This window comes from Pteronotus mesoamericanus, unplaced genomic scaffold, assembly GCF_021234165.1.
Source record: "Pteronotus mesoamericanus isolate MK-2021 breed Mesoamerican mustached bat unplaced genomic scaffold, CSHL_Meso_final contig_68, whole genome shotgun sequence".
NCBI classification, from domain to species: domain Eukaryota; kingdom Metazoa; phylum Chordata; class Mammalia; order Chiroptera; family Mormoopidae; genus Pteronotus; species Pteronotus mesoamericanus.
The window spans coordinates 23,794,940-23,809,070 of record NW_026555234.1 but is presented as its reverse complement, the minus strand read 5'-3'; the positions used below and the strand labels follow the sequence as shown (position 1 = coordinate 23,809,070).

Here is a 14,131-nt window from a genome sequence, read left to right as displayed (position 1 = left end):
CATGGTGAACTGGGGAGCTTACCTCTGCTGGTTCAAGTCACAGATCAAACCTCTTCATGCTCTCTAACATTTAACACTGGAAACTGAGATGACACATTTCCTCCATAAGGTTGTCGAAGCCTGTGTGAGGCAACGTGAGTCATCTACAAAGTAGCGTTTCATCATCAACTGAAATGCTTTTGCCGTTAATGCAGGTGAGTTTGTAGTGACAATGAAGGAAAGAAAGTGGAATTTTATTGTGAAAGAGAATTAGTGCAGGCTAAAAGGGAATGGCCCAGTAATTGGTATTGCTCTCCAAAACAAAACTAATGGCAATTATAAAATCGCAGTTTGCAACATGTTTATTATGGCCAGTATAATAAAGACTAAGCAGGTTTCAGTTGCCTGCAGAAGAGAAGATAAATTACTGGTGCCAGATGTCTAGCAACCAAGCAAGATAACATGGAAATTCAATTTTTACTTGCTGAACTATGATCTTTATGACTTTTAAAATACAGATTTGAGTTCATAAAACAGTAAAGGTTATAGCCATCTGCCTGGTTACAGAATAGATCAAAATGCAGAGGGTGACTTTACAAGCAGAAAGAAATTCGTAAGTGTGAAGAATCTACAGGCAGAATAGGGTGATACCGTTTATTTGTTCATTGAATGCCTTTATGTGACGGCCATTTATGTCAGGTATGAAAGAGTCGATGATAAAACATATGCAGGTGAACATTTTTTCCATCTCCGCAGACTCTCCCTGCCTGAACCATCCTGCCTCCCTCACCGCCCTCTGTAAACCTTCCCTCCTCTCTCCCTGCCTTTGTCTAGAAAACTTCAACCCTGGCTTAATGGACATCTTCTCGAGGAAGTCACCTGGACCTTCCAGATGAGGTCAATTCCCCTTATTACACACCTTCATAGTATGGCAGATATCTCTGTGTCAGTTACTACTTTTGCTATTTGACACTTCTGTGTTATTATTGATTGATGTCTCCCTCATGAGCCAGGTAGCTCCCTGAGGTCAGGGATACTATCTTACAGTACTCATCACTGCATCTCCAGCTCACAGCATAGTGCACATAAGGACACATAGTAGGTGGCCAATAAATGTTTACTAAGAAAATACAACTCTAAATTGACTATGTTGAAGGAACAGCTGCTGCAAAGACCTTTGAGTACTCTCCCCACCCAAATTATAATTTGTGATAATGCCTATTCAATATAATGAAAGGAAAATGGTTAAACACTTCATCAGTTTCATTCCTTGGAGTACTAAGGATATCTGCAGTGTGAATGAACTGGAAACTGAGTCAATGGCTCAGAATATTGGCAGCTGTCTGTTGAAGGACTTTTTCCCCCCTTTAGTTAATTCCACATAATTTTGCACTAGTTTATTTTCCCATTTTCATTTGACTTTCACATTAGCCAGATTTGGAGCAGATGAGTAGATTTAGGATCAATGTTAATAATAACAGATGGAGCTTTGTACATAGTAGGGAGTTGGCACCTTGAATAATGAACATCTATTTTAAGCTATCATAATTGGTTCTATCAGCCCTGAAAGGCTAGTAGCCATCTTGGGCTTGCACAAAAGTGCCAATGTTTTTATGGGATGAAAAGGTTAGGTGTACAGCAACATTAAAGTTCTGCATTGCTTTGGCAATGAGAAGAAATCATGAAGGCTGGAAGGTTTTTTGAAGTCAGATTAGAGAATGGAATCACTAAACCTGGAAATTCCCACATCTGTCTTAACCACAGTCATCTGTGGAGATTAACTTGCATTCCTTCATTTTTGGAGGAGCTCTTAGGAGGAAACCAAGTCCTTTGTGGGTAACAGTTTAGATACTTACTGCCACTATCTCCATGAAGGGTCATGGTGGACTCTCCCAAGGTATGAAGGAGAGGAAGGACGCCCGGAGGTCGTCATTTCCAAGGCTGGCTGTTCTTACCCTTCTGCTGCCCGGCACATGCGTGGGTCCTACCACATTATGAGCAGACCCCTTGGATGGGCTTAAACGGATGTTGGTAAAGATACTATGTTGTGCTTCATAAAATTTTTTATTTTTCAAAGTACATCAAAATACACCTTTATTATCTCATTTTACCCGTACTTTTATGTTCCTCCACAAGGCGCAAGGCAGCCACGCTAGCTTTGCCAGCCTCACAGGGAAATGGTCTCAGTGCATGAGGTGTCGGTAGCCACTGCGGAACTTTTACACAACACGACACTTGTGCGGGGAGGCCAGGACCCTGCGGCGGCGGCTGCCAGGCTGCTGCGGAACGTGGAGCCACACAGGCGCCTCCTGTCGGTGACCTCACCTGGTCCAGTGCCTGCCTTCAGGCCTGCGGGCTCAGCCTCGGGCAACGGCGGCGCACCAAGAAGGATCCATTGCATAAACCCGCTCCTGTCAATAGGTCTATGAAACCAGAGGCTAATGTATTAATTCACAGAGAAATGCCATTCAGAGAAATATGGACCAAAAGCTTTCTGACAGCAAGCACATGTGTTCTCTCTCCTTAGAGAGGACCACATGGGAAGTCACATCACAGCCAAATCTTGTTTTGGTAGGTCTTAAAGTGGATTCCTTTGCCGACAGAGCTGGAGGGACACGGCCCCCCACCCCTGCCCGCCCCCCCCACCCCGCCCCCACGGCCCCGCGCCGGTCTAGCGGTAGCCTGGTTGGCCCGCGTAACACAGCGCTTTTAACAATGAACAGGCTTTGGCCTGGGGAATTATTTCTGAAGAAGACTCGATGTGTTTCTGCTCCGATTATGGGTTGATTTGATAGATTTACTCTCAGAGGACAGTCTTATTTTCCTTATCGCCCGATTCCTGGGTGGCACCCCAGTCAATTGCCTGTGGTGCTTCTACCCACACACTCTTATTAGGGAAAATGAGGCTCAAAGAAGTTAAATGACATTCAACACGTCTTTACTGAGGACCCATCAGGCGTTAGGCTCCCAGTGGGCTTTTGGGGAATAAACCGTGCCTAAAATACAATCTTTGTATCCAAGGAGGCAGACAAATAAGCAATTAGAGCAAAATTGGATAAATTCACTGTTGGGGAAGTAGCAGTCACAGAGGGTCCCTATAGTATGGACACCTAACTATGATAGCTAAAAATAATAATAGCTAAAGATAAATAATAGGCCTCCCTTGTTTTGTTTTGTTTTTAGCGATTTTGGCTTTCCAATGTAATAACCAAGTAAAATATCGTTTGAATAAGTAGTTTTGGAGATAAGAGGATAAAAAAATTGATGAGGCTAATCTTTTAGCAGCCAAGAGAGCCTGGTAGGAGGAGGAAGTTTTAGACATGGCTTCCCTGTGGGAGATGGACCTTCTCTTTGACCTGAAAACCGCCAGGAACAAAGTGAAGGGAACACCTTGTAAGTTCCTGTTGCTCTGTGGGAATCACAAATTACCTTGGAAGGATGAATTGAGGTTAGAGACCAGATGTCACGGCTATTAAAAAAAAAACAAACCCTCGAAAAGTGATAGAAATCTTAAAACAGAAAAAGAAAAGGATTATCACAGGGCAACCTGGACATTGTCATGGGCAGTGTGACAGAGGCTTTATTTGAGAACATAAGGCATGGAGTTTTATTTTTAATCAAAGTTTCTACTGATGGAAACCCATTTTGTTCACTGGAAGCAGCCAGGTCAAAACTCCAACCGGGGTTCTTTTTAATTTTTTCTAGGCTCTTCTGAAGCTCTTAAAATAAGGCAAAGAAATGTTTGGTTCAGAGATTTGACAAATTCATTATGAGACTTCTGTGATGTTTTAAAATATTTCTGACTGATACTACTGCCTTAACTAGTGCTGGTGAATTAATAGTATTTGAAAAAAAACTCTATTTATCAGTGTGGAACAAAAAGAAAAATTCCACCTGTTTTAACTATTCTGAAGAAGTTATTGAAATGACCTATCTTGCTTTTTGCCTTTTTATCAATTTCTCAGAAGTGTTGCTATTAGCATGTAAGTTAGATGACTGACCTTGGATACTAGAAGTCACGGAGAGTAATACCCCACTAGACAGTTGCTTTGGACTAGTCATCGTCGGACAGAAAATAGCTTCTTACAGTAAAATATGTTATACCTTATTATAAAATATCACCACACAAAATGAGTAAGCAAATGGTGAGCAATTTGGCTTTCCAACTAAAAGAGCTCTGTTAATTTTTTTCAATAATTATTTAGTTTCATGGATAGGCTCTTTCAATATTTTAATCTAATTCTGTAAACAATTATTTGCATGGTAGTTTCCTTCTGAAGCTTTAATGCACATCAGAAGCAACTTGGATGTCTGTAAACAGGCTATCAAAGTTAAAATGTACAAGCCCTTTGAACCAGCAGTTCTTTCTCTAGGAATTTGTCCTATAGATTTACTTACATGAGAGAGAAATGACATATGTAGAATGTTTATTGCTAGTGTGTTCACAATATCAAAAGATTACACACAATCTAAATAGGAGGCTGTTTAGCCCAGGGAATATCAATAATATGACAACAACTTTGTGCAGTGACAGATGGATAGTGCACTTTTTGTGGTGATCACTTTGTAAGGTATATAAATGTGAAATCTTGCTATGTTATACGTCTGAAACTAATACGATATTGTATGTCAACTCTACATTAATTCAAAAGAGCTTTACATTCCAGAATAAAAATTAGACATGAAAAAAATAAATAGGAGGTTGTTTAAAGACATAATGATAGATCCATTCTATGCAATAGCAGGAAGCTGTAAAAAGAAATGATAAAAAGCTTACATGGAAAGATCTCTAAGATATACCCTTAAGTAAATGTGTATAGTATGCCACTGAATTGTGTAAAGAATGACAAAAATAACATATGCACAGCTATAAAAGTATAAATTTATTTATCTATCTATCTACTATCTACCAATATACACAAACACTGAATAACCATGGTTGCTGGTGGCAGGGGGAGGTGAGAAGAAAAAAAAGTACGTAATGTGGTGGGAAGAGATGGTCTGGGTTTGGGGTCAGAGGAAGACATTTTACTGACTATCCCTTCATAGTTTAAAAATTGCAATCTTGTGAATGTATTCCTTATTTGGAAAATTAAATCCCAAAAATTAAGTTTTTCCTTATTAAAAGTTTTTTCTTCTAATTAAAAGAATAAAATTCTGAGAGAAAGCTTGACTGTATTTATGTTTTGGTAAACTATACCAGTGTTTAATCATCTTCATGGACAAGAGGTATTATACATATATTTTAAAGTTATTATATTTTTTCATTACCATTAAACCCTCTTTTATCCCCCTCCCCCCAGCAGTCACCACACTGTTGTCCATGCCCACGAGGCCTTTTTCCTTTTTGCTCAGTCCCTCCACCCCCTGACCTCCTCCTGTAGTGGTCATATATGAGTCTGTCTCTGTTTAAGAAGCATTATATTCTTGATTACACTTAAATCCTCCTTTTTGAATTCTCTTCTTAAGAAGCAGCTACCCACTTTTCTTTACATGATAGGTCACCTCATTTCCATCCATTTCCAGGGCTTTGGATAAAAAGCAGAGACATTGGGGAAGCAAAACCCACATGCGTTATGTATTGTAGAACGCATGTTTCAATAGAAAAACTAGAAGTGCATGGTATCTCTTCAATAAAAGAGATACCATGATGCCATGGACCTGAAGTTTCATCTTCTACCTCGAAGTCGGCCAAATATAATATTAGAAGAATTTGATAGAGTCACAGAGTCATAAGTAAAAAAAAAAAACCAACAAAAAAAACAGACCAGAATTCACTTAATCTGTAACTTTGCTTCTTGAAATAAAGGACGTCATTAATATTCTTCTTAAGGGATGTTTCAACAAGATACAATAGAAAGACATCTTTGCAGTCAGTTTCCAAACTAAAATCCGTTTCTCGCTACTTAACATTGTAATTAAAAATGTTTTTTCTCTACCTTGCTCCTTAACTGTGCTTCAGGTCTTGTCCGCAGGAAGCAGGAGCAGAGGAGTAATGAAAGGGAAGAAATAGAGTTGACAGAAACTGCTTACAAGCACTAGAGTTGTAGGCAGGAAACTTAGTGAATGGCGGAAGCTGCCAAAATCTTTTTTAGGTGGAGGGCTTGGTTCTCCTGCTGTATTAGAAAACCCTGTGTCTGGTTTTGCATTTCTATTGACCACATATAGACTGAACCTGCTCTTCTTAAATAGTAGGGGCTGAGCAGAGGCTCCCCTTCACTCAGGTCAAGAAAGTGCTTTCTCCAATACCAGAACTCGAAGTTCCTTCCATGATACCTCAGCAGGAGCAGCATATGCGGTGAGTGACCATTTGGCTTTATTGATGATTTGACTTTATTCATTATAAACGTGAAGAGATCAAGGGAAGTCAAGGATACTTCAACCTACCTTTCTATCTGAGAGCAGGAGTGAGAAAATGATGAACTTGCAAAATCAGTTCATATTAATGAGGTGACATGAAGTAAAATTGCTTCTTTCTCCAAGGTATAGGAAGGACCAGTAAACTAATCTGTTAGTCTGTGAAACCACATGTGCCCCTGAGCTGCCAGTTCATCCCTTGGCACCGTTTCCTGAGGTTGAGTCATAATTCCAGCCAGCCAATCACTGTTCAGTTGGAGCACAGAAAAAAGAGTTTGTAAATTTATAAAGCAGAACTCCCCACTGACCCTCAGTTACTGAAATTAAAAACATCTCTGATTTTAACATCTGGTGCTCTAGATTAGTGCACATGATTTCTATGTATTTTGAATTCAAAACTGTGGCCAGAAGTGTCTTAGAAAATTTTTTTCACTCATGCAAGGAGTATTTCTTAAGTAGCTGTTACGTTAAAGACACAATTGGTAGCTATTGTAGGGGGTATAAAAGTAGTAACAGGGAAGAGAAGAGACTCTAGCATTTATTTGTAGCTGTTTGTGCTTGGTGATGATAGGCTAGATCATTACTCTTTGTAACACTTGGGTTGTTCTCAGCCAAGGTCCTAATAGGAAACTGATGGTTTACTCAAATTGAATAATTTGTGGAGAGTTAAATAAAGGGTCTGTTATGCTAGCATGTGGGAAAACCAAGAAGGAGAGTGTGACACCACAGGACTAGTATGTGGAGGTACTGCTATTGTCCCTAAGACTAAAGGAACCCAGAGAGACAGACATAGAGGCAGACGCATGTACGCACACTCATAGATGGAGTGTGTGCGGAAGGCTGCCCGGCCGGAGTCGTGACCTGTGGTCAGGAGACTCTACGGCCTGTGGCTGCCAGGAAGAGAGGCTAAATATCCCAGCTTGGCGGCTCTCCCTCTCCCCATGTGCTAGTACTTCCCATGGGCCAAACCCACCCAGGGCCAGAGGACACTGAAACTGGATTGAGGCAGTTCATACAGCTTGACCACCCAGCTCACTCAGAGGATATGTTGGCTAGCAATAAGTATTTTTTTAAAGTAAATGATTAAGGTCCAGCTTCTATGTCTCTCTACTAGAATCATGGAATGTTATAACCAAAAGGAACTAAGCAGAGAACAACCCAAACATTCTGTAGTGGCAGAGGCTAGAGAAAACTCTAGGTTTCCTGAGTTCTGGGCTGAGAAGTTCATTACCACTAACCACATGGTCTTCTTGGATGTAGTGGAGGCTCTATTACATAACAGGATCAGAAAGAGCCCTTACTCAGTGACTTTAGAAATATTTTTGGTGTTCTTACAAGACACAGTTGTGATAAATGGTTTTAAAATTGTTTTCCACTAATTCTTTTCAAGTAATACTTAACAAAACTTCTGTGTGTGATTAATATTTGTCTATTTCTTGTTCTTAATCTTCAGGAGATCCTTCTGAAGCCCTTTGGACAATTTGGACAAAACCTTTTTGAAGAACACTCATAATTTTATTTTTAGAATGAGTTAACTGGTAAATACATGGGTCCAATTGAGGGTGCGTGGTAGGAAATAGCAGGAATGCCGACCAGTTCATGCAAACTAGCTCGAGAGCATTCACTGGACCCATGAGATCAAAGAACTGAGTGTTTTTTCAGGAAGCCGCTATGAGTCATGGAAACAAGCTGATGAAACCCATGGAAAGAACAAAAGAATGTGTATTCCTTTTGTTTATCCATCATTATGCAGCTTACAATGGCCCCAAGATTTGGATTTGGAGGATCAACAGCAGGGGAAGCATGAAAATCTTCTCTTCTTTGGCTCACATTGCAGATTCTGATTTGATGGGTTTTCCTGGGCAGATGGATTGTTTCTCTTTGGCAAGCTACGCAAGAGGGCCTGGGTTTTCTGTTTATACATTTGTTTGGATTTATAAACCTGGCCCCCTTTTGGCACTGAGAATGTTAAAAAAAATCAAAGATACTAAAATAAAACAAATTTAAGTGAAATATTAAGTGAAACTTCAATATTTAAATGTAATAGCAAACTTTTTTGGCTTTCATATTTTTATAGCTATCATCGATGTCAGGAATAATTATAGTTATTACTTATAAGAAAAGCACATATATATAAGAGGGAAGTTCTTATTGAAAACTATAAAAATACCTTCCCAGGGTTAAGGTGGAATTTAATCTCCTGGCGTCACGATTTGGTTAAAATTGCTTAGCTGAGTAGATTTCCAGACTTGAGAATTCTGCTAGTCCCACTTTTTCTTATTTGTGTATCACTGATTAATAGATGTGTCAGGCTCAGGTCTGGAATGTTCGGCAGGAGTTTAGGGGTGCCACACTCCATGAGGTATGGATGTTATACAATTTCTGAGAAGATAAGCTATTGTTTCCTTGCACATCCCTTATTATGTTCAGACAAGTGACTTGGAAATCAATGGGGACTTGGCTTATAAAAGGCATAAATTAAGCTTTAAGCTCTGCTAAATTGTATCAGCTTTCTGGAAGCTCATTTCACTTATTTATTAAAATAAGAGACTCTAACAGACATTATGAAGCACTCAAAGATATAGTTAGCCTGTTCTCTGTCCACAGAGGCTACAGTCTGGTGAGGAGATAGAACATGCATACCACTAGTTATAATACTAGACACACTGCAGTAAGATAAGTGTGTCATTTGCAGCCTCTGTGCTTCCTGCTGAGAGTTCACAGGCCAATAGTATCTGTTAAAGTCTATTTTCTTTTCTTTCTACATGTTTTTTAATAATTCCCAACTATTGGTGCTGTTCAGATGGGTGGTGATTTTAGGAGGAGTGGAAGTTAAGTCCTTACATTAAAAAAATCTAAATAAAGTATGTTATCAGATTACCCTAGAGGTATGACAAACAAAAGCCACATTAAAAAAAAAAATCTCTGTGAACTAGCAATCCTATATTTTAGTAAAGACAGCATGGTGAAGAATCTTCTGTGAGGTGAAGGATAAGATGAAGTGTGCACGCATGAACAGGGGGGAAACAGAACATTTTGGCACAAATACGATACTTCATAAAATCTTCTGGAAGAGTTAATGTTTTCCGCCTCCTGAGAGGTAAGGCTGTTACCGGAAGAAAATATGGAGATGATATTGCTGTTTACTAGAAGACTATCATTTTGACAGTTATTAGTTAGGATAATTTCATCTTCAAATAAGAGCAGGCCCTAGTCAAAATGTCTTAAACAATAATAAGATTTATTATCTTATCTAACAGAAGCTCTGGGTAGTGTTTCCAGGGTTAGTTAATTCAAGAACTCACATCCTCAATCATCCAGGTTCTCTCCTCTCTCCTCTGCCATCTTCAGCTTTTGTCTTCAGGGTTCCCTGTCCTGATTCCAAGAAGCGGTTGTATTAAATGTCAGCATCACAGCATCAACAATGATCACATCCTTACATCACAATGTCCTTTTTGAGAATAAAGAAACCTTTATAAGAAGTCCCCCATCCCTCACCCAGCAGATATTTCCTCCCATCAGAACATCTAGATTTGGATCATAGGCCCACCCTTAAACCAACCAATGGGGGTCGGGGATGGGAGCCTCAGGACATGAAGGGTCAAGATTTGCCTGGCTCTTAAGGAGGAGAGAGGAACTGACCATCAGAATAAAAACAGAGCTCTGTAAACATGGAAGATGGGTGCTGGGTGCCTCTATGAATGTTTCTTCTCAGTGCCAAGTTGACATGCAGAGAAAAACTCACTAAACAAAATGGGGGCTTGTTTTCTCCTGAAAGGGATCTCTTAAGGTGTGTTAAGGCTGTTCTTCAAGAATGTGTCATTGCCCAGCATGTTGTGATGGTGCCCACTATGTTGTCACAGGGCCATTATCTCCCTCCAAAGATACATGTCTTTTCAGATGTAATAGCCCATCTATTTTCACATAGAAAATTGGTACTAGTGTGTGTCACAAAGGTGGATGCAATTTTTGTAGTGGAGAGCTTCACAGAGTGGTCATTACTGTTCTCTCATAATCCTACACCAATTCCCTCTTAGGGAATTACCTCTCACCCATTGAATGATGTCTTCTTCACGGGACTGTAAATCAAAGTTTCTTGCCCACCAGCCAAGGAGCGACACGTGACCTGAGCTAGATCCATTTGACCCTCTATTTTTGATATAGGGGTGCACTGGCATGAGGATTGAGACATGATTGGCGCTCATTCGTTCCAGCGGCAGGGCTGAGTGGTTTCTTCCTTTAGATATCCCCATAGAACCTCTAGAGCACCAGACGGCCCAGGGTGTGAGCCTGGTCCTCCGGCCTCCCTCTTGGTTCTGTGAGCTACCATTAGTATCTTTGTAAAGATTGTTTCCCTGCCTAAGTTTCTACGTTGGTTTCTGTTGCCTGCTGGATATAAAATTTATTATTATAGTTCATAAAGTCATAGGATGCCTCAGCTGTGAGAAACTTTATAAATCTGGCTCCACCCCATTTTATAGCTGAGCAAACTGAAGCCCCAGAGGTTGAGAGTGTCACCCCGCAGAGCTCGTCAGTGACAGAACGAATAAGACAGCCTCTCCTTTGCCCACAGTAGCGCAGTCTGCTTTTCACATTAATCCTTTTTTAGTATAAACCACAGTCTCTCCTCCCACCCCTTTCTCTGTCCCCACCGCCAGGCTCAGTAGAGAATAGTGACTTAAAAATCTTCATTTATATTCCAAACTGACAATTCGCTTTGTGTAGTTTAAAAACTTGTTTCACAGATTGTCCTTTCAGAGATTTGGCATCTGGTAAAGACAGGCATCAGTTTATATCCTTATATGGAGCCTTGATTCTTTCCAGCTATCTTTAAATGTTTGGAAAGGAAGTGGTGTGCTCTAGGGAAACATATGGGCTAGGGTTCTGACAGTGATTATCTACCATTTCTAAGCCTAGCTTCTAGCTGTGTGCATGCGGGGAGATCCTTCCGTGGCTCACTCTTAAAGATGTATATCTGCTCTATTCTTTTGGTTGCTGTCAGGCAGTCACAGCTCATACACTACTGCCAAAACAGCCCAATGTTGGAGTAGAGGGGGTTAATGACAACTTTCATTAACTCATCAAACCCTGTACTTGCTGCATTTTGACTAGAAAAAAAATGTTTCAGTACTCGGCGCTTGTTCATGACGCGCTGCACTTGCTTGAACTTGTATCAGTTCTAACTAGAACTTGTATCAGTCACAACACTGCCCACAAGAGAAAATGCTTCATTATTCGTTGCTTGCTCGGTACTCATCAGTTTTGGCGCTCCTCACGCACTCCGGAATGAATTAACGAGTCCTGAGGTGCCACTGTAGTACTAATTATGTGCCAGACACTATTTTAAGCACTTAGCAGGTTAGTTTATTTTTACAACACTGGTAGATAAGTACTATGATCCTCACCCGGATTTATAGGTGAGGAAATTAAGGCAGAGAAAAATTAAGTAACTTGCTCCAAGTCACACAGCTTTCAAGTGGCAGAGTTGAGCTTTCAACCCAGGTGGTCTGGTTTTAAGTCCATACTCTTAGCCCTCTGTTCTGTTCCTCCTTAATCACAGAAATGCTCTCTATGGAGGTACAAGTGTATTAATATTGTTGTTGTTGTTATTATTATTTTAGGAAAAAACAATTGTCTCAATGCAGACAAATGGCTTTTCATAATCACTTTAACGGTGGTTCTGTATTATGACTACTTTGTGCCCCAGCAATGTTCGGAGGGTGTATACTTACAAACAATCTACCGCAAGTCCCCTACACAACTGCTTTTCTTCTCTACCCATGTAACAAAGTATTTATAAAGAACTCAGTTATTTGAGAGAATTACACAGAATGAAGCTTTTTGCCCTGGATGCTCATAAAATAGGATCAATAAATAATTGTTCCATAGGCCATTTAAAAGAGTTTAATTCTTTTAACTCATGTCCAGACCCAGTGTGGTGAAAGATATTAATTACAATTTAACTATACTCAAATATTGATAGGGAAAGGCAGTGAACTGAGTACCCCAAAAGCCCCTTTCTACCTACTATGTTCTAGACACATTTTTCTACTTGAAATGAGCTGCAGAGAGACAGGAAATCATTTCTATTCCCATCCTATTTGGCAAACAGACAATATAGGCTTTATTTTTAAGCAACTTATCGTAATAAAGTTCCGCTATGTCAAAATAAAGTAACCCTGCTTAATGATTACATCATAGTAAGTTTTTTTAAGTATGTCATTCTTTATTCAGAGTGAAAATTTAGTAGAAAAAATGATATTTAAAAATTGTCTACTTTATTCCAGCTACTTAAATAATAGACTAATACTAGAAAGAAAGTTCTCCACTATTCAGTAATCATGGGTTTTTTTTGTTTTTTGTTTTTCAGAATAATTAGACCAATGTGAGCAAATAGGAATTCTTTCAATGGCATGTTTTAGTGGCAGAAATTTCATCGGAGACAGAGGTCATCCAGGCTGTATTGTGGAGAATCTGCTGGTTTGGTGGGTGGACGGTGGGGGGAGGGGAGAGCAACAGGGAGGTGAGCGGGGAGGAGGCCATTCAGTCCTCTCCTGGGAACCAGTTGTATGGGCCCTGCGAATGGGGGCCTCCCCTCCCCGGGGCCCAGGTCGGCCCACCCGTGCCCAGACGACAGTGTCGGAAGCTCTGCCTTTCCTTCCTGCCTGGTTCGCGATAGCTGAGCAGAGCTTGACCTCGCTTACCGTCTCAGCGCCCAGACTTGGTTTATTAGCAGGGTTGTTTTTTGCAGCGACACCTAATTGAGGTTCATTACCTATTAAAGCCTTAGATGGGCTCCCTTTTGATTATTAACATATTGTTGAAACGGAGGTCAGTTCTTTATCCATTCATTTATAACGTGACGCCCACCTTATGCCAGGCTCGGTCCTTTAGCGGAGACAGGTTACCCAAACAACAATAATGCAGTCTGGGAAGGCCGAGGCCTTCTGAGAAACCGGTTTTATCCCTCTTTGAATTCCCAGACAGGTGCTTTATATAGAAATAACCCAAGAAGTGTTTGTGGACTTAATGAATGTTGCTGCGGGAGCCCAGACGATGGGCACCTGTATCAAGGAGAGGCTTCCTGGAGAAGGGGTGGAAAGGCTTCCTGGCCACGGTGGAAGGAACACATACAGGAAAAGGGAACTTAATTCAAGATCTGTGTCCTCCAGAACACACAGACACAGGGGTGGGCTCCTGACATGCAGGAGACAGAAGGCTCTCTTTGCAAATAGTAACAACTACGCTATTCTCTATGTCCAGGACATTGCAGTAATTAATGGGTGAGAGACGAACTTTGTTAAGCTTGAGAATGCCAGAGTTCTGCAGGGGAAAAGTGACAATACTGTGATATATTGTGCTATTTTTCCACACTATATAATTTGAGCTTGTAACTGATTAATCAATTAAAGATTAAGCAGACCAGCCTTAAAGGCTACGGCACAACTGAAAGAATGATTTATTACACAGAAGTTTATCGGAATAGAGGAGAAAGCCAGATTGCACTCAGAGGAACACCACTATAGGGCTGTATAGATTGGTGCCCCAGAACCAGGCTTCCCTGTTTAACCTGGAGAAAAGCAGCACCTTAAACCCCCCTTTTGGAGAGTTACAATGCACAGTTACAAACGAACAGCTTTGGAAAATTCCTATAGGGTTTTTTTTTTTTTTTTTTTTAAAGTTTACTAATGGTTAAACATACTTCCCAGGGAAATTTTTTATTTTTCTCTTCTTAAGTATCTCCTAAATATCAGTTTTTGAATTATTGCAGCAATAAAAAATTGAGACATTGGAG

General features: G+C 40.3%; 1 protein-coding gene across 1 annotated transcript in view; it reads left to right on the top strand.

Moving 5' to 3' along the window:
* Positions 1-13,623, top strand: part of TMEM156 (transmembrane protein 156) — a 35,050-nt gene extending 21,427 nt beyond the window's left edge. Inside the window, exons 6-7 of the mRNA XM_054582195.1 lie at positions 6,175-6,277; positions 13,320-13,623. Of these exons, the coding sequence (XP_054438170.1) occupies positions 6,175-6,277; positions 13,320-13,623 (407 nt within the window). The remainder of the gene's footprint in view (positions 1-6,174; positions 6,278-13,319) is intronic.
* The last annotated feature ends 508 nt before the right edge of the window (positions 13,624-14,131 follow it).